General features: G+C 51.0%; 1 protein-coding gene across 3 annotated transcripts in view; it reads right to left on the reverse strand.

Moving 5' to 3' along the window:
* The window catches only part of FLI1 (Fli-1 proto-oncogene, ETS transcription factor), an 86,093-nt gene that overhangs the window by 38,374 nt on the left and 20,444 nt on the right, over window positions 1-27,275 (reverse strand). For all 3 annotated transcript variants that reach the window (XM_048328568.1, XM_048328567.1, XM_048328569.1), the window contains one exon: window positions 940-1,148. In XM_048328568.1, the coding sequence (XP_048184525.1) occupies window positions 940-1,148 (209 nt within the window). The remainder of the gene's footprint in view (window positions 1-939; window positions 1,149-27,275) is intronic.

Genomic DNA, 27,275 nt, shown 5'->3' on the forward strand with positions numbered 1-27,275 from the left:
ATCTATATTATAAATATATATTGAAAATTGAAAAAAAAGAGACATTTTTACACCTAAAGATTATGCTCAAGAAGGTGAAATTTGTTTCCAGGCTTTGGACTTGCAGTAATGTTTTTAAAAGGGGCAAGCTGTGCTGGGATGAAAAAATGTTTTCAAGCCAATCAATTTCCCATTGAACAGGGAAATGATTCACCTCTAGGTACAAATGACACGGCCTGAGCTGTCCTTTGGCCGGGAGCTGGGCAGGTTACACCAGCCCCACTCACCGTGTGGGGGTTCACACCCCTTCTCCAACTGCTCCTGAATTCCCTTTGTCACCAGTGTCACCTCTACCCACACAGAGGGGTGGGCACAGGCCTTTGGTCCCATAAAGCACCTCAGTCTCCTCCTTCTCCATCAAAAACCTCTCCAGTTCCAGGGGTTTGCTTATGCCCTGGTACAAATAAGAAGTGTCCTCTAGTGAAGCCCTGGCAGCCCAGAAGTGCAGTTTTCAGTGCTTCCCTGGCTGAAACTCCAATTATTGCTGTGTGAGCCCCTCTGTGAGCCCCTGGAACCACGGCACATCCATGGGGTGCTGAACTAAGGGGTGAAATATGGGATTTACAGCAGCGTTTGCAGCGTGAGCTCTGCCCTGGCAGCCTCGCGCCCAGTCTGTGGAGTGTTCATGGAAACTGGGAGGGACACACCCTGCAGAACAGGGTGCTCAGGCTGTTCAAAACGAGCCACTGAAGAAGGAATTACAGGAGACTGGGACGCGGTGGGACACAGAGAGGTTTGTTGGTGTGCAGGATAAGAGCATGAACGGACAGCGTGTGCTTTGCCTTTGTTTGGACGCAGGGTTTGGATTCAGGAGTTGGGTTTGATGATCCCTGTGGGTCCTTTCCAACCTGGATATTCTGTGATTAAGACCCTGCAAGTGTGGCAAGGCTCTTTCCTTACCTGGATCCGTTCATGTGGTCATACTCCCGTTTGACGCTGACCCTCACGGGCTGGTTGATCCACTCCTGCTGGGGGGGCAGGGGGTTGATCTTGTGGGGCTGCCCGAAGTCGGGGCTGCCGGAGGCTGTCATGTCCTTGGGGAGCTGCGCGGCCGCGCCGTACGTGGGGTCAAACAGGGACTGGTCGTCGCTCACCACCGACAGAGCCTCCTGGGGAGAGACAGAACCAGCGCTCAGAGCCGTGGCTAAAGCAGGAACTGCCCTCTGCTCCTCCCTCCGAGCCGGGGAGCACCTGCAGGGCCCCGCAGCTGCCCCGCGCTGGCTGCCACTGCCACCTGCCAGGGGAACCAGAGCCCCTGGGGTCCAGGAGCCCCTATGCAAACCAGGGCTTGCTGTGCTCTGCTTTGCTGGCTGCTGGCTTCGGGTGGGAGCAGCGTTCAGGTTCACTGGACCTCTGCAAACAGTGCAGGAGCTGCTGGGGCTGTGGCACCTCCCGGGGGCTGTGGCACCTCATGGGGGCAGCTTCGCCCCCAGTCCCAGCGAGTCCCCTGCCCACCTGCTGATCCAACTGGTTTGTAGTGGGAACACCTCTGGAGTGGCAGTGAAAGTCTCTGCGTCTCCTTTGGGAGGGTTTGTGTGCTGTTTGTGTTTTGAGGTTGCTGCTGAAGGAGAAGCAGCCAGAGCAGGTCAGAGTTATGGGTGTTCGTGGCAGGGGAAAAAATGCATTACTTTACACTTTTTGTTTATTTTGTGGGAAGTTGAAGGGCTGGTGTGTTACCCAACTGTGCATTTCTAGAAATGCTTAAAAACAGGAAATTGTTATCCTTTTTTTTATTTTTAATCTTTTCCCCCTCCTTGCTGAAACTCCAAATGTTGACAAAAAGTTCTGACTATCGATTTCCTCGCGTGGATGTGCTCGGGTTTCCCAAGCGAAGAGTGCCGGGCTCCTGATGGCTTTGGCACAGCCCTGCCTGACTCAAAGTGCATCTGGCAAGGGCTGCCTGCTCTGGAGGAGCTCGTTAACCACACACAACACAGCTGCCTTTATGAGTGGCAGGGCAGAAACTGAAGGAGGAACCTCCCGCACTGAAAGCAGCCCCCACTTTAATGTGAGCTGATGGAGCGGACTCCAAAACAAAACTCCAGACTCACCTCCTCTGGGCACTGAGCACTCAAAAGCCACCCAGCAGTGGTGTGCGGGCAGCAGAGGGTCACTGAACACACACAGCTGGTGTGTGCTAACCCCCGTGCTCAACACTCACAGGGCACAGCCTGAACCAGGAGCTCTTAAAAATAATAAATTATTGCTCTCCACACCCCCCCCCCCCCCCCCCCCCCCCCGGTAGCTGTTTTGGAGGTTTGTTTTGTAAATTCTTCTATAAGCAGGGAGGGAAACAGAAATTCGGAAAGCTTAGAGAAGGGCAGCTCCTGCAGTGACACGAGAATCTAAGCACAAATCAGACACCACCAGGCTCGTGATACCATCACAAAAAACGTCAATAACTCAGGGTCTGCTGGTCAACACGAAAATCCCCCTCAGCCTGAAGTTAACCCAGTTAGAGAGAGACAGGCCAGTGCTGTGCACTCACAAAAATCAGCTTTTTTCTGTCTCTGATCTCAGACCCCATCACAAACCCAAATAAGCCGAAGTGGCCTGGAATTGGAGTGGGCCTGACTAAGCCTGAACTCAGAGGAACCCTCGAACATCTGCATCAGTCCTGCTGAAGCTCCAGCATTTGCTGCAATTCGTGATCCGCCTCTCACTCTGGTCACAGCCCTCAAACAACAAAAGGGAGGGGTTTACCCCACACTACCCAGTGGTGGTTGGTGAAAGGAGCTCACGCTGTGTTCAACCTTTCCAGCAGCTTTTCCTTGGTGGATTCAGAACCTTTCAAAAATACCCCTCCCTTTTTCAGCTTAGAGTAAGGGAGGAAGTGGATTGTGTGAGAAACCCCTCAGAGGGCTGGGATTATCTCCAGGCTGCAAATATTGCCTGTGCAGGAAGGTACAAGAACAAGAGATGGTTCATTCTTCCCATCAGAGATCAGGATTTGCTGCTCCTCTGATTCACTGAGGTCAGGATGCCAGGCAGGGGTTCCCAAATGATGCGTTTTCTGCAGGCTTCTGCTTCTTCCCAGTATAAAAAGTGTCAGGTTCCCTACCTGAGGTGCTGGGTGAACCCCACACTGGGCTGCTGGACTGGCTTAGGACCCTCTAGACCCAGTCTCAGCTGGGCAGAGACAAGGAAAATGTGACTACAGATTCATCAGATAAAGATTCTGAGTGTTTGGATTTGGAGATCTACAGTCTAAAAACATACACAAAATTGGAGGTTTTTAAGGGATACAATATCTGGGAAAAAAACTATAATGACAGTTATCCCACAAAATCAGTGTGAGAGGTTGCTCACAAGATTTTAACTGGAACTTCATCAGGATTTAGGCAGGGGTTGGAGGGTCCTTCTGAATTCAAGCTTAGTCAGGCACTCTTAATTTCAGGCTGCTTTTTCTGCCTAAAGCCATTTTTCTTCTGAAGAAAGGTTCTGGTGGTAAAGAAATTGGAAAGCAGGGATCTCTCTGGCTGTCCCAAAAAACCCCAAACCCAACAACACTCCACAGGATCAATGGCTGGGGCTGCACCAAGTACAACTCTTCACACACACAAGCAAGTACATCCTGCTCTGTGACACAGAGTGTGTGACAGAGAGCTTCCTCAGATAAGGATCTTCCTTGAAAGACAAAGTGGCCGCTCAGACCTGCCTGCGTGCAACTGGTGTTAACTGGGACAGCGAGAACCTCACTGGGGCACTGGCACCGAGCTCTGCCTTGTGCTGCTTGAACAGTTTCAGTCCTGAAAACAGGAGAAGAAATCCAAATGCTCCAGCTGCTCGTGGCAGCTCCTGGGCCAGGCGTGGTTTGAGCTAAACCCGAGTTGGTGGCAGCACAAAGGCTCAGCCCCAGGAGAGCTGAGCCACCCCAGCAGATGAGGAGAGATAGGGCTGGTGACACCTGCTCAGCTCCAAGAGCTCAGCACAAGCAGCGCTGCTGACATGCAAGGGAAGGCGGGTGGCGCTGAGCCAGCCCCCTGCCACCGCCTCAGCCCTGTGCCCACATCCAGCTGAGAGAAAAAACATGGGGGCAGGCAGCAGGCAGCCTGTGCGGCCTGGGCACCCCCTGGACAATGTCAGGGCTGCCTGGGACTCGGGCTACCTCTCCTGGAAGGGGCCATGGCTCGGCTTCAGGCTGCAGGGAACGTGTACAACCTTCCCTGTGCTCACTGTGGGGCTCGGCTCCCCAGGGCAGTGCTGGCCAGGCCCAGCTTTGGGGGCCCAGCCTGTTCAGGAGGGGTTTGGCTGAGGCAGAGAGCAGCACCTCCATGAAATATCGAGCTTCTCTCCCCTGGAATCGAGAGCTACTCAGTGTTGGGAGACTGGGAAAACACTCTGAGGTGTCCCAGGTGCCAACATAGCCTGCCCAGACAGGGCACAGCCCGCCAGGGTCCCCCCACGCTGCTGCCTCAGCCTGTGGCCTTGGGCCGGCCAGCCCGGGGCTGAGACAGGGGCTGTGTGTGCTGCTCTGGCATACTTGTTACCTAATAGTGCCTCTGGGAATAGGCTGGCCTCAGTTTTTCCAGGTTTTAATCACATTCCTGGCATAAATGTGACCAGTGCCGTCCATGGCAGCTGGCAGCATGTCCAGCTCCCCGGGCAGCCCCGGCCCCAGCCGCCCCAGGGCAGCCCACCAGTGACTGCCACAGGCGAGGCCCCCGAGGAGCTGGCACCCACTCCTGCATCCCTCAGGCAGGAATCTGTGGTGTGGCTCTTATTTATACAGCAGTTTCCAGCTGTGAGAGGGTGAATTTGCAGGTCTGCCTGTACTTGGATGAGCCATCTGGAGCCAGGTCCCAGGTGGGAGTGGGACACAGTGGGAGGGCACAGGTTGGCTTTGGCCCTGAGGGCAGGAACAGCCAGTCTGGGATTCTGAGGGAACTGACAAGCCACCAGGGCTTCAAGCAAGTTTTCCTGATCCCTTGCTGTGAAAGGGAGATGACACACACCCTTCAGCAAAGGTTTCACTCGGTTAATGAATGGAACAGGGCATTCGAGAAAGGAGAAAGGCCAGGGGAACAAGGGCTGGTGAGGTGAGCAGTGCTGTCACCCCAGGTGTCCCCAATAACTGGGGTTATTCCATATGTGTGCAATGAAATTTCACTGAACATCAGCTTTGAGCTCTCTACATTCACTTTTCTGGCCATAACCACATTTAAAAGGCGTTGCTAAAGATCAAAGCTTCATCCTCCTCCACAAAGGCTGACTTAGAAGAGAAGAGAGCGCCGAGTACCTGAACCATTGCGCCATGGAGAGACGACTCCGCCTCTAGACGGGTGGCTGTTTTCTTTCCTTTTTCCCCCCTCCCCAAAATTTCACCACTCCGGGTCCTGAGAGAAAATAACTCCCCAAATAGTTTTGTAAAGAGAGTGTTGCCAACATAGCCCTGAAGATCCCAGACCTAACGATTCAAATCACCAAAATCTGAGATCCAGCAGCCCCACACACAGCCCAGGGTTTGCACCGAGGAGCAACCCTGGAGTAGAGATGACTTTGGCACTGCAGTGTTACCATTCAGCACTTCTGCTGCCAGCATCTCCTACAAGCACAGAGATAACATCAGGCTTGCAAGAGAATGAGTCAAATAAGAAATTCAAACAGGAGCAGGGTCTGTGCTGATCTTGGGGCAGCACATTAGGATGGACCAGGCACTGGATTGGAGGCCGGAGGACAGAGTGTTGTTCTCATCCCTGCCCTCGACCTTTGGCACAGCCTTTAGGGAGCATTCCCCTCTCTCTGCCTTCTTTCTCTTCCCTGTCCTGTGCACACTGTGGGGCACCGAGCCCCAGCATGCTGCCACTGGGACACGGACAGGAATCCTTTGGATACACTCTCATATACCCACTCTTTCCTTGCACCTAATCAAACCAAGGATTCCTTCTGCAGCTTTTCCAGACCACTTTTCCTGAGGTTTACTCCTGCTGCTCCACCTTCCTTACAGGATGTGATTGGGGCAGGGACTTGCCAGAACTCCCCCTGGGAAATTGTAATCACGAACATTTGAGTGCCAACAACCACAATCCAATCTTGTGCCTTTCCCAATCCATTTAAGTCCTGCTTAGGAGTTTTTCCGGGCTGCAGCTGGAGATCCTTCATTCCCCCCGGTGACTCCAGCAGGATGAGAGCTGTCACTTCCAAGTGCATTGTTCTTCCCCCTTTTACCCACTTGCAGCACTGCCCAGTGTCCCAACGCGTGCTGTTCACAGCATTTCCCAGCTGGGCTGCTGGGGCTGGGACACCCCAACTGCTGGAATCCCTGCCCCAGGAGGAGGGATGGGAGGAGATGCAGGCTGCTGTCAGGGAACCATGGAATAGTTTGGGTTGGAAGGGACCTTAAAGCTCATCCCATTCCTCCTCCTGCCAAGGGCAGGGACACCTTCCACTGTCCCAGGGTGCTCCAAGCCCCTTTCCCTGCTGCAGCAGCACTCAGGGTGAAGAAGGCAGCAAACCTTTAACACTGTGCCCAAGTCTCTGCAGAGCTGAGGATTTCTGTGGGCATAAAGGAGGGGGTTCATTTCATTATTTTAGGGCATCCCACACTGCAGGTTTTTGCCCCAGTCTGCACTGGAGACTTGCTCAGAGCCACAGAGCAGGACAGTGACCCGGACAAAGAGCCACCCACTCAGCCCAGGCTGCCTTTCCTTCCCTTTCCTCCCCTTTCCATCCAGGCTACTCCATCCAAGGGTAGCCTGGCAGCCTTGGAATACACCATAATTCCTTCACAATTCAAATACACGGGAAACCACAACGTGGTATCTTGTATTAGGGGGAAACAAAACAGGAGTCAGAGTAGCAGAAACAGCAAAAACACTGAAAAACACCAAAATCACACTGAAATTAGACAGCTCAAAATTGGGGCAAAATTATTTAGCAAAATTCCTCATAAGGAAAAAAAAAATGTTCACTATTCCCATCAAATTTCATATCAAGTGGGTAAAAGAAGGCTGCTAAAATCAGTGCTCTGTTATTTTCATCTCAAGATCCCCAAAAGCAGCCTTGAAAAATATGAACCATTCTTCTGTACTTCACTTCTCAGAAAAGCACTTTACTTCAGGCACACTTTCATAGGATCTGGACCGATTACTTTTTTTTCCTCAGTCTAGACTTCACATTAATGGTTTCAGGGCCTATTTGGGTTTGTTTCCAGCCAACTGGGAATAATCAGGTGACAGTTTCTCCTTCCCAGCGAGTTGCTGCATTAAGGATATTGATAAGGAGGCTTAAACCAGGTCTGGAGCTGTGGGAAATCCCCAGGAGAAGCCTCTGTGAGGTCTCAGCACAGGCCCAGGAACGGAGGTGGAATTAAAAAAGAACCTGCCCAAATTACCTCTGTGGCCCCTTGACCTCTGGAAGGTAAATGTGGTGAAAGCTGAGGCTGGAGGGTCCATCCCATCACACACATCCAGAAATCCTGGAGCAGGCTGCAGCTCTTCCTTCAGAGCACGAGCAGCAGCAGCAGCAGTGCCTGGAGCAGGGAACAGCCCTGTCAGTCCCCAGCTGGCTCATCCCATCCGCGGGCTGTGGACAGGGAATTCCCTGAGCGCTCCTGCCTTCCCCAGTGCTTCCCACCCTGCTGGGACTGACACTGGGGTGAGGTGGGTGTCCATTGGGACAAACCACAGCTCCTGGCTGCCGTTCCCAGAGAATTCCCTGGCTTCTGTTCCCTGCCCGGTTCTGCCAGCCAGGACACGTGAGAGGATTCAGGATGAGGGTAGAATGTGAAACCTGTTCCAGGTGCTGGAAGCTTTGCCTTTGGCACGGCTTGGGCCAGGTTTCTTATCCTGGCAGTTAATTACACTGAATCACTGGGAATCTGGGATCTGATGAAAGCCAGGAAATGGCTCTGCCTGGGATGGACAAGTCCTGAGGTGGAGATTTTCCCAAGAGCCTGAAGTGACACCGATCATGAAAGGATTTGCCTGCATGGATGACCCAGCCTGGCCTGCTCAGGCTAAGGACTGTATGATCCCACAGGACTTTTTCCAAGCCGTGCCATGTTCCCAGAAAATCAATCGGCCTTTGCCAGGTATTAACACTCCCCACAGCCGCTTTCCTGTGCTTGTATCGCCACTCCTCTCTGCCCTCAGCTTTTCTCCTCCAAAGCTGTATCCCCTTCTCCCTGAGACTGACACTGTTGGGTCACAGCTTTCCAGGGCTGACCTCCCAAATCCACCCAGCTCTAGCTCACCTTCCTTTTGATTTAATTTAATTTCTTTTTCCCCTCATGCTTTTAAAACAATTGCCTTGCTCCGAGCAGATGTGTTTGTAAACAGAGACACATGGGCCTAACTGCGAACATGCACCCTTCAGTAAATATTATTGTAGCATTTTTATGGTCTTCTCTGCTGAAGGAACAGGGAGGGAAACTGCAAGATGGTTTCAGAGCCTGGCTTGCTGACAAACCCCAACTATCCTGGAGCACAAATGCAGAAATGCTGTGCTGACCTCAGCTCTGTCCTGGAGCACCCAGTGCCCGGCCCCTCGCCTTGATGTGCTGCCAGAGGCTCTTCCCAGTGGCAAATATTCCATCAGGACTCTGCAGACTGACCCAGCACTCTGTGTCAGGAAGGCTGAGCTCACTCCGAGCTGCATCTGCTGTTGCAGTGGTGTCACCTTTTCCCTCAAAGCAGAGCTTCTGGGGGGTGTTTTCATTTGTGTCACAAACTGAGACTGACAATCCTGCTGGGTTTTATTTCCAACACACAGAGATAAATTGAAGCTTTTCAATAGAAATTATTTGCCCTGGGAAGGAAAATAACAAATGGAGAAACCCAGAAGTACTGGGGGTTTGTCACCAGAGAAGATCTGTCCCATCTCTGGGCCTGCTCCCAGGCTGCCTTGGAAAGGACAGAAAGGAGCCTGAGGGAATAGGTGCAAACCACAAAACCTTGTCTTTTCTCTTTGGGTTCCTACTGCCAGAGCACTGGAAAGTGCAAAAAGAGCGTTCTCCCAGGAATTCGAGAGCTGGGAGGCGGCAGCTTGGGGAGACACAAATATTTCAGGTTGTGACTCATGGCTCCAGCAGTGCCCATTCATTATTTCTATTCCACTTTGATACCATTGTCCCCGTTACATTCACAACCCCGCTGCCGTATCCTGTTTTGTTCCCTGCCACCATTCCCTGCACAATCGCAGGAAGCCCATCAGGAAGCGGCCATCAGGGGCTGTTTTGTTTCCATCCGCAGAGAACAAAACAAGCTCCTCCAGCCCAAGATGACTTATCCCAGACTGAGGAAAAACAACAGCATGAAAGGATCCCGGCAGCATCTCCAGGAGCGAGCGCTGCTCCCTGCGACAGGAGCCTGGGGCACCTCAGCGCCTCTTGAGGGAATGCTCAGCCACGGGAGGGCTCAGCTGAAAGGAAATGGAAGGAATGGTCCATCTCTGACATCTGCAGTGTGCAGTGAGGGTCTGGGCACCCTATCGAGGGGCAAACACAAGCCCAACACCGTCCTGCAGCTGAATCCTACACCAGATGTGGCTTGGCTTTTCCAAGGGCTTGAGTCTATTTGTGCCCTGAGCCAGGTTTGGGTTAAATCTGAGTTCAGGGTTTGAGCCCAGAGCTGGGTTTGGGTTAAATCCGAGCGCAGGCTCTGAGTGTCCACAGCATCCAGAGCACGAACTCAGGGTTTGGGCCCAGAGCAGGTTACTTGGGCTGGGTCAAGGCTGCATCACAGGGAGCCCAGAGGTGAGAGGAGAGGGAGGAGGTGGTCCAGGGCTCACAGGAACCTGTCTGTTCCCCAAGAAGCACATGCAAGCTCCTGATACAGCACCGGGAGTCTGATCTCTGCCTCTGGGCCAGACAAATGGTTCTGACTGGGATGGACGGGTCCTGAGGGTGAGATTTCCAAGGAGCCTGAAGTCACACAAATCCCATGCCCATTCACAGGAGCTGGGAGCCACAGTGCCTTGAATCCCTCTCAAATACCAGGTTTAAATCTCGTGACTGGCCCAGGTTTGCATTTGCCTGCCCCAGGACACACTCAGTGCCCTCGTGCAGCACTCTGCTGGCTCCTGACCCACATCCCAGCTGCTCTCCTGAGCCTGGCAGTGGGGCTGAGGGCTGCCACCCTGCTGGGATGGCACGGATCCGTGTTTTCCTTGTGCACCGAGCCCAGCCCCTGTGGCTCCAGGGACGGGGTTGTTTCTGCCCACGCCTATAGCACAAGCAGAGATTTTGTGAACAAGCCTGCCCGTGGCATTCCAAGGAAAACAGCCCGGCAGGATTACACTGAGATATTTTCTTTGTCAATCTCAATCGAGATATTTGAACAGGAAAACCCAGTTTACACCAGTGGAAGTTCCCAGGGGCTTTGGATTTCCTTACGAAGGAACGCTGAGGTTTTAACTGGTGCAAGAGAAAGGTCCTGGAAGGATTCAGGGGTTGCCATCACTCCTATCTCTTGGACAAAAAGGCTGAATCTGATCCTGGCACCTGGGCTGGAACCCAAAGTGAACATTGCAGTACAGAAAGGAGTTGACAAGGTGCTGTTCTTCCTCCTGGTATCAAACACGGCAGAGCAAACACCACCCCAGCAGCACTTCCAGGGAGCTGCAGCAGGGAACCAGCCTCTGCTGCATAACTGGAGTGAAGCTTTTGCTGAGGACAAACATTCCCACTAAACAAACACATCCAAGGCCTTCTCTGGTGTTACATCTGCAAGAACCAGGCTTGAATCAGAAAGAATCTACAAGAACCAGGCAGTGAGTGCTGGCTCCTGGCTCACCCAGCAGCAGATGTGAGAGCAAAGATGAAAAAAGGGCTTTTACACAACTGTATTAATGTCCCCATGCTTCAGTTTCCCTGTCTGTGTGATGCTGCCCCCAAAGAGCTCAGATTTCGTAAAACCATCCCCTGTCCTTGGAGAAAGAGGCTGCAGAACTGACAAGTGTTTTCACAGGGGTAGGATTGATAGACAAAGCAAAACTGACTTTCCTCTGAGACTGAGCACAAAACCCTCACCAAAATCCTTTATCAGTGACCATTAACAGAAAGTCTGTTGGCTTTATCAGCGTGGTCCTGAGAAGGGCTTTGAGCCTGGCTCAGATAAATGAGGTCCCTTGCCACCTCGAGTAATCCCAGAATCTCAGAATGGTCCAAGTCTGTGCCCAGGGATAGTTCTCTACCCCTGGGAGATGCAATGGCTGGTGCAGCAGGGCCCGTGGATGAGCCCCTGGCAGGGATTTTGGATGTTGTGCTGCAGGGAGGGCAGGCAGGAGCTGCAGCAGAGGCTCCTGGTGAGTTTGGGAGGGGCTGGGAGCCAATTCCCAGCCCGGGGCCCACTCAGTGCTGGGGCTTTGGCCAGATCACTCAGCTCTGCATCCTCCCCTGGGCTGGAGGTGAGGCTAAGGATGTGTACCCAAGGGCCAGCTTGGAGCTGATTCTGCAGGTTTCTGTCATCCCCAGCGCCTTTGCTCAGATCTCTGTGGGATCCCGTTATCCCTCAGCAGGTCCCCTCCCATACAGTCAGTGTGGTGGGTTTGTTCTGGCCTGTTTTGCTGGATTTTAAATGAAAATCCCTAGCTCTGAGTTGATAACTGAAGTGGGGAGCTGTCAGGTTCTGTCGCAGCAACGATCCCAAAAGACAAAGCCACCATCTCAGGGGTGCCCTGCAGACACACCTGAGGCTGTTCCAGGAATTTTGCAGTGGGGGAACCAACACAGAGCCACCAAACACTGCTCCAAGGCACTGTGTCAGGATAACTAAACCAAGACTAAACCCCTGCCCCCAAAAAAGCTTTCTCTCCTATAGGGCAGATCTATCTTTCCCCCCTGCACTTTGGGGTGTTTCCTGAGGTGACTGCAGGGTGTTTTCCTTTTGCTGGAGAGTTTCTTACACTCAGGCCATGCTCAGTAACATAAATAAGAAGCAGAACCCTCGGCACATCTCCACGTTCTCAGCAGAGCTGATAGGGCTGCTCTTATCTCCAGCAGGGCAGGTTCCCCGAGCGGTGCTGAAAAGCCTTTTATCAGATGCAAGGTAAGGAGAGTTCTCTCTGAGATGCAGCTCTGCAGCTCTGGCAGAAAAGTGGGGCTTCTGACTGAACCTCCTCTGGTTCTGTTTAGTGCTGGGGTGAGGGAGCAGGACAAGGTCCTGTTTGTGGGGCTGGCAAGACAGGGCTGCTCCTTGGCCTTCCCAAAACAACTCCCTGCTCCCTGAGCTAGAGGAAAGCCCTGTCAGAAATGGCTTAACGATCTTCTAATATTTCCCTGCAATTAAAGGGCACATCTGTCTCGCAGACCCCGTCCTCCTTCGCTAAAGCACAGACATGAACTAAACAGTCTGTCCTGTCGGGCTGGGGGTAACAAAGGGGCCCATTCATAACGCAGCACTCGGCCACTTTGTGTGTGTGAAGCGAAGGAGAGTTTGCATTCGGAGAATAACCTGTGCTGGAGCGAGCAAGAGACTTCTGCTCTCATAAATCAATCAGCTTTCGCTGCTAATAACCTGGCCTGCCCCCCAGTCCTGCCTGCAAGGAGCAGCAGCCACCCTGCAGAGACCCAGCTCTGCCTGCAGGGCTCGAGGGAGAACCTGCTGGCTGCGAAAACTCTCGAGGGGATTAAAAGAATTGGTGTCAATTTGGGTTTTTCAAGGCATGGAGGAGAAGGGGCTCTCCCAGCCCAAGGAATCTGGGGGTCACCTCAGCGGCCTGAGCTGTGTCCATCACTGGGTTGGCGTTTCACACTGTCCCTTCTCTCACAGCCAGGGCTGGTCCTGCTCTTGGCTCAGCAGGAGAATGGGAGCACTGCAGAGCAAACCAGAGCAAACCAGAGCAAACCAAACCAAACCAGACCAGAGCAAACCAGTCCAAACCAAACCAGACCAAACCAAACCAAACCAAACCAGACCAGAGCAAACCAGTCCAAACCAAACCAAACCAGACCAGACCAGACCTAACCAGACCAAACCAGACCAAAAAAACCCAAACCAAACCAGACCAAACCAAACCAGGCCAAACCAGACCAGACCAGACCAAACCAAACCAGACCAAACCAGACCAAAAAAGACCAAACCAGACCAAACCAAACCAAACCAAACCAGACCAAACCAGACCAAACCAGATCAGACCAAACCAAACCAAACCAGACCAAAAAAGACCAAACCAGACCAGACCAAACCAAACCAGACCAAACCAAACCAAAACAGACCAAAAAAGACCAAACCAGACCAAACCAGACCAAACCAAACCAGACCAAACCAGACCAGACCAGACCAAACCAAACCAGACTTAAAAAAACCAAACCAGACCAAACCAGACCAAAAAAGACCAAACCAGACCAAACCAGACCAAACCAAACCAACAACCAACCATCCCTCAAAGACCCATTCCTGATTTTAGTGAAACCAAAGGCTTAAAACCAAAGAAAATCAATTGAGGCACAGCTTGGCAAAGTCCCAAACCCAGCCCGTGCCTTTCCCTGCCTAAGAGTTTCGGGCAGTCCCTGCAGGTTTATCCAGATGCACTGTTTAACATTCATTTGCAAATGCCTTGGGAATGGGCTCTTAGGGGTTTTTTTCTCCTTTCTGAGCCTGACACCTTGGTCATGAGCTGTGTCTCTGTCTCTTAGTGCTGTCCCCATACAAACAAATAAAGTTCACACCTCAGCATACCTCATTTCCTCCGCTTTCAAGCGAGCAGGAAATGGCCAGGAAGCGCCCACAAGATGGTCCTGTGGTTTGAGTGCTACAGTGACATTTGGGAAATGGGCGCTCGTTTACCATCTCGGCAGCAAAGCTCTTTGCTCAGCTCTAGCCAAAGTTCTCTGTGCAAAATGAGGGGTAAAAAGGGTGTCAAGGCCACGGGGTAAGAGATGGACAAGCCTAGAATGTGGTGGGAGATCCTTGTTTTATCCTGAGAAAATTCTGGAGGCTGGGGGAAAATTTTCAATCCTGGTGTTGGACAGAAGGTCAAAACAATTATCCAGAGAATTCCACCTTAAATTAACCAGAGCTTGTTTTGGATATTCCAAGTGTTTCTTTGCAGTTTTAACCTTTCCAGTTTCCTTAAAATAATGCAATTGGTTTCCAGCTAAAGTGGAGTTTCAAAGGAAAACTTGAAAAACTTGAGAAGGCACCAAGCAAGGCGTTCAGCAGTCTGTCAGACCCCAGCCTTCCCAAGGAGCAGGAGGGCTTGGATCAGTTTGCATCTTTCTGAGGAAAAGGCACCACGTAGCAAAAGGTCAGGCTGTACCTCACAGGAATCTCCTGTGCACATCCCTGGTACAAACACGGTGAGTTCTGTCACAGCCCTTGGGGACAGGGCCAAACCAAGGCTCCCCAGGCCAGCACAGCCAGTGATGTGTGCCCCAACCTTCCCTGCAGCTCTGTGTGTGTTTGTGTGCTTTGTGTGAATGCAAGAATGAGTCCAGCTCACACAGCATCTGTCCTGGAAAACTTTCAATATCCAAGCAGTTGTTGCCTGTAGACTCTTAATTATATTTGAAATACTTTATACAAACACCTAAAGAACACACACCCACTCTGCCTCACTGCTCTGCAGTCACAGGGAAATTGGTTTACAATGATCTTTTTAAAGAATATTCTGCTTTGAGCATTTCTCTCTGTTCCTGTGGACAGCAGCAGAGGGATCAGCTGGGCCCTGGTTCCTTTGGATGCTTAGAAATAATTTAAGAATTGATTTCATTTTTGGCTCTGACTGATGCCGTTTGACTGCACAGGTACCTCAAAATCAGTAACATTTGGCATTTTGATATCATGGTGACTAAAAGTACACCAGATTCTTATCCTGGAAGGACAATGGAGCTCTCAGGGAGACCAAAGGAAAAGTGGATCCTCCTGGGATGCCTGACACAGGCTGGCCTGGGCAGCTCTTGCAAGCCTGAGTTGTGTTTTCTGGGGGTTTGACTTTTCTCTCAGCACTCAGGCAGCTCCGTGGGGCTCCTGTGAAGGCACCGGTTCGTCCTGGTTTGGGAAGGTCCCGCAGGAACCTCCAGGGGAAGGAGCAGGAGTGCCTCATGGCAGGTCTGACACTCACCCTCCTCATCAGCATCCTCTGAGAGTGAGACCTCAGCAGTTCAGCAGCGCCTCCCTGGGAGCTGCCCTGCCTGTTCCTGGGGCTCTGAGGTGATGGCGCTGAAGGAATTTCTCCTCCATGGGGACAACAAAGAGATCCCAGACATTGCTTCAGGTGGTGTTTATATGGCGAGCAGTAAGAAAATCAGTCTCTCACACAGACCAAAGCTTGAAAAGACCTGGGGCCTGTTTGGGGATTTGCTGACAAAACACCTGATGGAGCTACTGCAAAATAGGGGGAAGAGGGAAAATGGGTAAAGCACTTCAAAATTAGAATCCTGGAGTCACAGAATGGTTTGGGATGGAAGGGAACTTAAAGCCCATCCAGTTCCACCCCTGCCATGGGCAGGGACACCTCCCACTGTCCCAGGCTGCTCCAAGCCCCATCCAGCCTGGCCTTGGACACTGCCAGGGATGTGGGGAGGAATAGGCTGGAAATAGGAGTCAGCTTTTGGGGCAAGAGCCTCTATTTGTCACATTTTAATTATGCAGATAAATGCAGGTTTGGGGGAGCAGCGGCTGTGGAGATCATGGCCAGATCATTTTACATATCCTACACTGGTATCGTTACAGATGTTTTACTGTCCCCTCCTCCTTGTCCACGCCACCCCAGACAGAACACGTTTGGCCAGGGCACCTTATGACCAACCAGGGAAACAATTTTTTCCGTGTCATCAAGGAGAAATGTTAGTGGGTGTTGTTAAACATGTCAAAATATTGCCTGCCTCTCTCTCACACACTAAAGGTCACCTTTAGGGGCAGATTTCACACTGCTTTTCTCATCTCTTTTCTGTGGCACACAGTCACAGGAGGCCCAGAGACATCACTCACTGGGGGTCACACAGCACAACTGCAGCAAAATTGAGCTGAGAGCACAAGAAATTGGGTTCTCAGGGCACTGCCTCAGGTGTGCTGAGCCACAGTGGGATGTGTAAACAAGGGGTTTTCTTCTGGGGCATCTTCAAAGGTGAAAATCTGAATCAGGCAAGCAAATCCATGTTATCCTTCATTTAAAGCTTTTCAAATCCTGCTCTCTGCCTTCAGTCAGTTCATATAAAATAGCATGGAGGTGAAGTCTCAGTCAGCCAGAACAGGGCCAGAACGTTCTGTCTCTGTTTCATTCATCAGGCCTTTTTCTCCCCAGCCTTGCCTGCAATTCCCATTTCCTTCCTTGCCCCTCACACCAAACAGCTCCATTGCACACACCCACTCTGCCTCACTGCTTTGTGGTCACAGGGAAATTGGTTTACAATGATCTTTCTAAAGAGTATTCTGTTTCTGAGCATTTCTCTCTGTTCCTGTGGACAGCAGCAGAGGGATCAGCTGGGCCCTGGTTCCTTCCCCAGTCTGTCCATGACCTCCTGAGAAATTCCCTTCCCATTTTCTCATAGAAACTGAAGGAACAATTTATAATTTCTGTAGTTTCATAAAGATGGGATTGACTCTCTGATTAGAACCAACCACAAAGATCCAAACTTAGTAAGTCTGGGCAATGCAAATCTGGGTTTGCTTTTCACTTTGGGAAGGAGCTGCTAAGCACTCAAACAGCACCGTGTCTTCTTTGGACGTGCCCAAGTTATCTTTAATGTATGACCCTAAGTTTTTAGCTCAACTTGGGTAGAAAGCCTAAGCCAAGTATTTATAACCCAGGCTTTCAGTTCATTCTGTTTAGCAAAAAGGACGTTGCCAACACTATTAAAAAAAAAAAAAAAATTAGTGGTTTGAATGAAATTGCTGAGTTAAAAATTCTGCAGTTGCAGGAACTTTGAGTCTGGTTCTCTAAAGACTTAATTCATACATGAGGATCCAGGGCCCTCCCCTCAGTTTGTTTCCTTTCTCCCTGAGGTATTTGTGTGATTAACAAGCAGATGGAAGTGTGACTTTTGCTTTCATTTTCACTAAAATAACAAATCCATTTGAAACACAAAATTCAGTAAATATCAGGCATAAAGCAAGCCACGAGGAGTTTGCATTGCTGCTTCTCTCCGTTCAGGTTTTATTGTGCTCGACTTCCTTTGACAGTCAAAATGAAGAATGGGTATGAATTGAAATAACCTGGGATGGAAATGTGTATGAATGTGACAAACTGTGGCCTAGAAACTCTGAATGGTTTGAGTTGGGAGACCTAAAAATCATCCAGTGCCCACCTCTGCCATGGGCAGAGACACCTTCCACTGTCCCAGGCTGCTCCAAGCCCCGTCCAGCCTGGCCTGGGACACTGCCAGGGATGGGAAGTGAATATTAAAGTGTAATTAGGTAATGAAGTGTAATTAATTTAAGTGTATACAGACATTCAGGTCAGCTCATCTCAACAGCACGAGAATTTACCATTTTGCTGCCCTGAATTCTTTCCGTACAGAATATTCCTGGTTCATTCAGGATGAACACTCGGCTCAGTGGCACAAACCCCAGAGTGCCTGATTTTAGGCAGAAAAAGCTGTTTCCACTCGAGCACCGAGCAGGGGACGTGTGTGTGGCTGTGTGGATTCAGTCACACCCTCAGCCAGACACAAACCCTGTGCAAGCTGCAGAAAGAACAACAGGAAATGGCCGGGGGTATTTATAGCAGGATTGTGTTTATCCTGAAGTGATGTTCTGCACAGATTATGATGAAGCTTTTCGTGGGAGAGGACACAGCTTGTGTCAGCTGGAGGTTTGCAGGCACTTCACCCCGTATGCTCCTGCCAGACTCCCTCATCCCCCTCGGCCTTTTCCAGCTTTGCTGAGCACCAGGAGTCCCCACCACCCCCCTCCCAGGAGCCCTGGTAACCACCAGGGTTGGCCCAAAACTTGGTTTCTGCAGGTTTGCAAATCGCCCCTGAGATGGCATGAGAGACAGATGACCTCTGACACGTCAATGTCCTGCATCGCTGGGAAATGCAGGCCCTGCTGCAACTACCCAGAAGTGCTTCTCACGTTTTGGGTCCTTTAACAAAGAAACTGGTGGCACAAAATGCCTTTTACCAGAGCCCAGCTCTCCAGCACAGACGACTCCTCCCCTGCAATTCTCTTTGGGGAATCGTTTCTCTGTCCTTTATTTTCAAATGGGGTATTGAAGCACCTCCCCATTTATCCCTTTCTCGAGGGGAGGCATCCAGCAAAAAGTAATAATTTTCAAGGACAGATAATCCCCACATCCCCAGCCTCACCTTTGCCATCTCTCTCTGATTTGAACATGAAAAGAGACTTTTTCTAATTCATTCCCATCATCTAAATTTCCCTGAAGAGGCAAAAAAAGCCCATATATGGGAGATGAAGTAGATCGTGCAGCAACTCAATATCTCTGTGGGGTAAAGAGCCCTCCACCCTCCCACACAACCTTTGCAAGCACACGTCCATCCCTGCAGAGCAGTTTATCTCAGCCACAGATGCGGAATGGGGAACACTAAAACAATAATGATAAAGAAGTGGAACTCGAGCAGCAAAAAACCTGCTATTACTTCATTGTCAGAACAGTTTTTCCTTATCTGAGTCACATCTCCTGAGGTTTGTTCAACTCATGAGCGCTCAGCTCATTTCTCTGTTTACACCCCATGATATCTGAAAACCTTGATTAAAAGCAATCAGAAAAATCCATCATATGACACCGAGACCGTTTGCAGCCTGTGACAGTTACTAGCAAATGTTAACCTTTCCTTTGAGAAAACAGAAGGAAATCCTGCTTTAATTTAGGCTTTCAAACATCATCCTCCTCTATCTCCGCAGTAAATCAGAGCATCTCCACGAGGCCATTGTTTGCAAATATAATAAGTCTCGGGTTTGTGTGTTTAAAAAACAAACATCGAGAGCAAAGCATCAGGAAGTGCCCGTGAATGGGAGCTGCAGCTCGGGACGGGCGCATTAATTACTGCAATTGAGCCGATGTCCCGTGAATGCCGCGCGAGGCATTATCAGTGCTATTAGAGCTTCATTAGGGCGGCAGCGAGCACGAGCAGCTCCCGGGGCTCATTTGCATCCCGTTCTGACAGGTGCTGCTCCAGGTGTCCCATTGTCATCCCGAATTAATAAACACGGTCCGAGCCCCGCTCCTTTATCGGCTGGGTGAGAGAGGGGGAGCAGAGACGGGGGGCGGAACAGCGCCAGATGAGCTGAGCTCATCTCCCCAAAAGGCTCCTGCTGGGACTGTGCCGGGGTTGATTTGGAAATGATGAGCTCGTACCTGTCAGAGAGCTCCCGTCCCCCCCGGAGTAGGCGGCTGGGGCAGGGCTAGCGCTGGCCCCGGCTCTGCCGCAGGGATCCCTCCCCATCCAACAAATCAGTGGGGCTGATTCACCCCCAGGTGTGTCTGGTTTGGATCCTGCTCAGATCTCCTGTTTAAAGTCATCCTCGCCCAGCCCTGACCCCACAGGTTCTACCCGAGCCTCCCTCTCCAGTTCATCGCTCACAGACTAAAATTAGACCCCCAAAGCCATCCTGCTGCTGGTTTTCACGCTTCTGTTCATGACAGATGCTGATGATCCTTAGCAGGATGCACACGGCAAACCATGAAAGGCTTTGCTTTCCAGTCCCATGCTTTCATTGAACATAATCTTAATTGAACATGGAATTGTATTTATAACTGGTCTGTCCAACTTTTTAGGATCTCATTTTGAGCTCTTCTCTGCAATCTTAAGAAACTCAATTATATTAAATAAAAGTTGATATGCAGTCAGAGTGTAATTCAGGCTTTCCAGATGACAACCAAATACCACCAGAGCTGGCAGCTGCACTGCCATGTCACCCAGCGTCCCTCTCTCCATCCTTCTGCAGTCAATTGGCCCCACACTGTCCCTTTTATTGCTTCCCTTCCGTATTCCCTGATTTCCCAGAGCCTCCCTGGCCATGTGGTGTCCAGGTCCCATTGCCTCTGGCTCGTGCACTCCCATCACTCCGGGTGTTTATGGTGGGCCCAGCTCAGTGACAGGGGACTCCAACTGCGCTGGCCTTGGTGGCTGCTGTCACCTGGCCGATGGCTCCCACCAGCTCCTCACACTCCTCGGGGCCCTCCTGGCAAGCAGGGAATGCATTCCAGCCTCATCCCAGGGCTGCCCTCCCTGCCTTTGGGGAGTGCCGAAGCTTCATTGAATCTGCAATTTTTTGTCCATATAAAAATACAAACTCCAGGCTGCCCTCATTTCCTTCGCAGAGGTAACAATTGAAGCTCCTGCTGTTTATGTGCAAAGGATATTCCTGAATTTCCTAATATTCCAGAAATTCATCCCACCCTGCCTCAACCAGAGGGAGGAAAGCTGGACTTCATGGCACCTTTCTCAGCCCCTGCACTAACAAATGTCCTTGACCTTGTGAGATAATGAGCACTTTCCTAAAGCACACTGCTTTATGTCCAGACAAGCAGGTGAATGACCTCATCAGGGGACCAGCTCCTCTATGCTTCAGGTTGCCTCCCTGGCTCACCTTTTTATTTACCCTGGGCATCTTTTCATACGTCTTGGGCATCTTTCCATGTACCTTGTGCATCTTTTTATTTATGACCTGCATCTTTTTATTTAGAATCTGCATCTTTCTGTTTAGCTTGTGCACCTTTTTATATAACTTCAGCACCTTTTCATTTGCCTTCTGCATCTTTTTGTTTAGCCCGTGCATCCTTTCTCTCCAGACGATGAAGCACCAGCCTCTCACCCCTGCACTCAGGGTTTCCACTCCTGCACCGCCCCCGCAGCCAACCAAGGCTCTGAGCTTGCTCAGAAAGCAAAACTCATTTCAGCTGCATTTTTTTCACCCCTTTGTCTTTTAAGAATCAGCTCGCCACAAATGGCACTTGCTAAATGACTGTCCGGGCAGACACACAGGTGCAGCAGAGGGGGAAAGGCCCCGTCAGGTGCTGCAGAAGAGCCCCCGGTTCTATGGAGCATTGAGAGACAAGAGCTGTTTCTTGTTATTGCAGCCTCTCGGGAAAATTTGCCTGCCACGTAGCCGAGTGTGATCTGGAAGCAGATCTGCACCTGTCCCAGCAGCCCGAAATCAAACAATAACAACGCTGAGAGAGCCACGGGCACGGCAAAGGGAGCTGCGCTGCTCTGCTGCTCTCGGGTTCTGGTCACCACATCATCAGAGCACGGGTTTTCTGTGCTCCCCAGACTCCTCACACGCCTCTCTGCCCAGGAAAAGCGGCCCATGGCTGACGTGGCCTTTGCATCTCTGATTGTCAGGACTGGAAAGAGAAGAAGTGTCCTGGGAGGGGCAGGGCTCAGCAGGCAGTGCTGCCTCCATTCCACGGGATTCTGAATGCGCTCCCACCCTCCCTGCTCGGGCTGGAGGGCTGGGACTGCACAAGGTGTCCCACGAGGTTCCTGTTACTGCACGGGTTTGGGTGGTAGGGCTGCAGAGCACAGGCTGCTTCTCGCTGTGTTTCACAAGCACCAGAGCACTTCATGCCCTATAAATAGTTCTTTCCTTTCCTGGTTTCAAAAGCCGCAATTCTTGCATCCAGCTGCTTTGAACTGGATTTCAGAGAGATTTTCTGCTGACATTTCAGGCACCTGCACGTTCTTTATCCAGGGCTTACGAAACTCTTTGTGGAGATTTGTCACTTCTCAGCTTTACCTCAGAGGAGCATTTGCTGTTATTATTTTACAATTAGGAAAATCAAGGCACAGAAACCTCTAATGATTTGCTCCGGGTTTCTGGGTGAGGAGGAGGAATAAAGCCAAGGAGACTCCACTTGCACGGTTTGATTCAACACAAAGTTGAGAGTTTTTAAAGAGGGCCATGTGAGCTGATGGTTATCTGCTGAGCAGAGCAGATACCAGCTGAGAGATCTCTCCTCATTATCTTGTCACTAAATAATAGATGTCTGATTAGGATCTCATATGCTAAGAAAACTTTGTCACAGATAATGTCAGGTTTCTGAACATGTTCTCTTCTAGAATTATCCTCATCTCCATAACCCTGTAACTAAGTCATAACAGAGGGTGAATATCCAAGGGCAGCTCTTGGACGCAATTCCTGGGGAAATTCCCATCCCCCAACTCAGGATGAGCAACCCTCAAGTTGCCCCTGTGCAAATACACCCTGGGGGATGGCTCCTGTTCCAAACAGCTCAAGGAATGAGCAGGCAGGAGATGAAAACGAATGACCAGGCCTGAGAGTTCATTGCCTTCTCAAGGCTGCACAAAAAGTCACTGACAGAGCCAGGAAGGAACATCAAGTGTCCTGGATTTGTGTTTTGAGACCTTGGCACAGGGTGCCCAGAGCAGCTGTGGCTGCCCCATCCCTGGAAGTGTCCAAGGTCAGGCTTGGAGCAGCCTGGTCTCGTGGAAGGTGTCCCTGCCCATGGCAGAGGGTGGAAGAAGGTGGTTTTTAAGGTGCCTCCCACCCACCCCATGCAGTGGCTCTGTGATACACAAAATTAGCACTGCCTGAGACAGTTTTCAGCTGTTTGCCCAACTCCACCACTTTACCCTGCTGTTTGTACAGGGGGAGGGCACAACCACCCTCCTTCAATCCCCTGGAGTTGATGGCACTCCAGGGCCCTTTGTTTACTCAGGGAATTGCCCTGTGTGCACCAAGCCTGCAGTGCCCACAGCACCTGGATCAGACCCTGCTGCACTTGCAGGTACCCCAAACACCCAGGCAGGGTGAGAGGAGCCTGAGGAGGACACGAAGCACTGATGGAAACGTGAGGGACCACAGAGTGGTTCTTGTGTGGTAGGAGAGGCTGTGAAAGCAGCACACACCTCGTGGAGGCTCAGCTCAACCAGAGCGGAGCCCTCGGGACCTGAAAACAGCTGAGGTCATGACGTGGGTGAGGAGAGGCCTTGGTGGCATTGGGAGAATGGTCTGTAGGACTTGGAGGGATTTCCCCCCACAGCCAGCTCCCTCTCTGCTCCTCTGCCACCCCGACCTGTTCCATTCACGTTTCCCCTCTCTGCCTCTACCTTCCACATCCCACATTCCCCAAAGGTTTGCCCGGCCACCTGAGCTCCCCCAGCCTGGCACAGAGCTGCACGTGGTGAGCAAAGGGCTGCTCACAAGGTGGGGTTTCTGTGGCTTAGGGTTATGTTAATTAATGAATTCTCTTTTATTTTTGGAAGCCTGCAGCTGTTAGTTTTGAAACGACAGAACCTTGTGCTGCAAAGGGCAAGAAATGGATGAAGAAAGAGAGAATCAGAGCAGGGTCCTGAGCCTGTGCTGGCTGCTGGGTTTTAAACACATCAAGTCTGGCTTATGCAAGAAGCCATCTGGTATTTAGACCCTGCTGGAACTCTGGCTGTGCTCTGCCTCTGGATCCACGGAGCAGCTCCACAGGCACACACGGACTCTGCTGCCTCCTCCTCCTCCAGGGACCTTGCTGCAAACCCCTGGAAGACCTGTGGGGCTTCACACCCTGCCTCCTCCTCTGGAATGGCCTTTGGTTCATGCGAAAACATTCCTGGATTCTCCAAAGCCACATTGCAAATACGGGCAAGACCCCAAAGGTTGGGAACTGCGCCCATCTCCCAGGACAGGCAGAAGGCTGTGGGACACTGATGAAGGACAGTGATGGGAATATTACTGATCTCTCTGTCCATGTCATGGCACTGTAGGATGGGCCTGCACTGAGATCTCTGCTGCTCCTGAACAGAGCCAAAGTCATTCCCAGCTTGGGAGAGCATCACTGCAACCAGACCTGAGCAGGCAGGGAGGGAACAGAGGGTTTGCTGAGTGCCACAGAGGAGAAGCTGAGGTACAGAGAGGTGAGGTGCCTGAGATCCTACAGAGGCACAACAAGTGACTGAGCCAGGCTGGGCACTGCTGACACAAAGACTGCAGTCAATTAACAGCACAGACTTTTCTGATTCACCAGAAGTTAAAAAAACCGAAGCATCCCAATCCCGGGATTGCATCAGGAGGGTCCTTCCAGCCAAGCCCTGGGAACAGCGTGGGCCACTCCAGGGATGCTGAGAAAAGGCAAATTCAGATGGGATCGGGTGCAGCTGAGGGCTAAGGAACAACCAGGAGAAAGAAGGGATCATAAGGGTTTTGTTTATCCCAGCAAAACCAAGAGGGAGGTACAGCAGTGGTCTGGAAATGCACTGGGGACAGAAGTCCAGGGAAGGGAAAGTGCTGCATGAGAAAGGCGTGAATCAGTCGTGAGCAAATGCCAGCCCCCAGTCAGAAGAAAGCGTTCAAACCTCAGAAGGAAGAAGTTACAGAAGTGCTGTTCAATGGGGAGCAGGGGGGGTGGAAAGAAAATCCATCCTTTACGGAAACCTTGGAGAATTTGGGAAAGGAATGACAGCACGTGGTCCTGTCTGACAGCACAGTGGAGCCCAAGAACTGCTCCCACTCTGGAGTTCAAATTAAGTGCCTTAACTTTTCTTCACTGCTCAGGAATTTCGAGGAAGACTCTCCTGTTACACAAGCACAGAACACACTGGTCTCTAGGCACTGCTGCAGCACAGATAATTCCTCACACTAACGACCAACCATAATTACATCCTTCCTGCAGCACAGATGACATAGGAGAACACCAAAACTGAGGAGCAGGGAGCAAACTGCAAGGTTATTCCAACCATTCCTGACCAGCCTGTGTCCTGTGAGGATGAGAACACGTCTGCTCTCGGATGCCGTGGTGCAAGTCCCGAGGATTTATCGCAAGCGAGCTTGAACTTCAGGGCATTGCTTTCCCTTTCTGAAGGGGATGAACTCTGTCCCTCTGTTAAAACCTTTGCCTGCTGCTCTGGGGCTGCTGTGAAGGGAAAGGATTCCTTTGTGAAGCTGGGTTTGGGATGCCCTGTGGAAACCAGCAAAGGGGAGAGCCAAATTTAACGCTGACAGACAGAAAATGTTGCCCTGGTAGGAACGAGTTTGGGTTTGGAGTTAAAAGTGGGTTCACACTTTTCCTGCCACAAAAACGATTGTATCTACATATTGAGTAAGGGTTTTACACAGCCTCCCACACTCTGCCCCACTCCAGAGGATCTCATTGCCAAGCGCAGCACAGAGGAAAGGCCGCAGCAAAGTCCTGTCCTGCGTCTTCTCTGTCCAGTTCCTGGGTGGGTAAGGACACTTTTCCTTCTGGACCTGCCCATGCTCCTGCTGCCCTTTCTGCAGCCCGGGCTGTGCACAGAGGCAGGGCAGGAGCTGGAGCTGGGCCCAAGCCATCGCATCTCTCCCATCGGGTCCTGGAGACATCCCGGATTTCCAGCACGATCCGAGTATCCCAGGGAATTCACCATCGCTGGGGTACAACGTGGCACACATTAAACTTACACACACTCGTCTGGCAGGAAATTGGATTCAGGAGAAATGTGTGCAATTCAAAGCACCCCAGACCCTGATCAGACACTCAGTGCTCTTTGTCCCTCTCCTGGGCTCGTTCCTTCCCCTGTCACTGGAGCTGTTAAAGACAATTTTGGTAATATTTGCAGGACGAGAGTCCTGGCCTAACAAATCACTCCAGCGAGTGCTTGTTTTAAAGCCTGATTGGTTCTAACAAAGTCAGATGGATGAGTTTAGAAATATCAGCAAAATATAAATATTTGTGTGGTGGAAAGATATACATGGGCATATTAGAGCTAATTAAGGAAGGCTGTTACATCTTGTGTCATGTGAATTCTGCTTTCGGTTGGGAGTGTCACCAGCACAAAAATTGTCCCTGCTGCAGCAAAGTGGCCCTGAAGGACCTCTGGCTGCCCAGACTGGTCTGGATCCTCAGTGGCCTCAGAGACACTCACAGCAGCTGCTCAAAGCAGCTCTCAGGCTTTTGGGATCAATGCTGAAGGGATCTGTCCCCTTTCAGCTCATACTGTATCAATCCTTTCTGCCTCTGGCGATTTTTCAGTGGTAAAACCATGAGAGGTGTTTAAAATCCACCAGCCTCAGGGCAATTCTGACACCAGGAACTTGTGAACAGAACCTTTGCCTCTCTGCTGGTGCCTTGCTGAGTGAGCAGACGCTTCCTGCATTTCATCTCCTGGCCGTTTTGCCTTTTCCCTTTGCCTGCTTGGATTTGGGGCTCTTGTTCCATCTACGTGCCAGGGTTCTCCTTGATGGCAGCCTCTGGGGACAGCTCCCAAAATACAGGAATTAATCATAGAGCCACAGCTTCTGGTTCTAATCAGGAGTCAGAGCTGCAACGCAACCCTCACAGACAAATTCTCGGAGTTTAATAGGGATTAAATCAATGGAGTTTTTATGGAAATTGAGTTATACTGGATAGAAATTATTCCATAAACAGAACACAGCAGAAAAGGCGAAACTTCCTTGATCTTCCCCAGGATTTTACAGCAGGGATATAATTTTCTGATGCCTTTTGTTGGGCAATCCAAAGTGATTCGATTAAAAATGACATATTTGACTGCAAAGGTGCACGAGAACACCTCAAAGCAGTGCACAGAAACCTGCAGAAAGGCAGTTCTGTAGGGGGGAATGATGTTCATTCTTTTCCTGGATTACAGTAATGCAGATCCTGCTGCTTCCTTAGTCTTGGGTGAGCAGGGTTCCCTGGAAACTCTGCCTGCTTGTCCCTGGATGCGGTGCAGGAATCCTCTGCTGCCTCAGCCTGGTGTAACCAGTGCCTTGCTCTGGCCACCCTCCCACCCCACAGACACACAGCCATGTTCAGGAAACAGCCAAGCCCAGAATCTCCCATCCTATTCCCCATTCTGCCATTCCTGATGGTTTGAATAAAGGAACCTTGGGTTTCAGCTGCCTGCTCTGGGCAGGCTGAGCTGGCAAATTCCCTTTGCCCCCACACTCGGGTGGCCAGGGGGCTGCACAGCCCAATTTCCCTTCTCCTTCCTAATCCTGCTGAGCTCTGGGGTTTGGATGAACAGATAAAATCTAAGCATGAACTCTTCACACTGATTTCAGTGGGAATTTGCAGATATCCAGTGTCTATTCCTCAGAATCAGGCCCAGCCTTGCTCTGAGCTCTGCACTCACATCAGCTCCACACTTCTCCAGTGGATTTCGGTTGTGTTTGAAGGATTTTTATGGGCATCTACTGAGTCCTTCTCTGAGCTCGTGTTCCTCTGTCTGAACAGGAAAACAAGGGATTCTTGTCAGTCAAATGAACAAGAACTTGGGATTTTTCTGAAGAAAAGGCCTCAGCTCTGAGCTGTGGGGTTATAAAGGGATGGAGCATCTCAGCAGAACAGCCGGGGAAAAGGACTTTCCCAAGGAAAAGAATCCTCCCTGCAGGGCAGAATTTGGATTTCGCATCCACAGGCTGTTTCTTGTGTGGATGGCAGGACTGAGGGAGAACTGCAGC

Source organism: Corvus hawaiiensis, chromosome 25 (genome assembly GCF_020740725.1).
Source record: "Corvus hawaiiensis isolate bCorHaw1 chromosome 25, bCorHaw1.pri.cur, whole genome shotgun sequence".
Taxonomy (NCBI): Eukaryota; Metazoa; Chordata; class Aves; order Passeriformes; family Corvidae; genus Corvus; species Corvus hawaiiensis.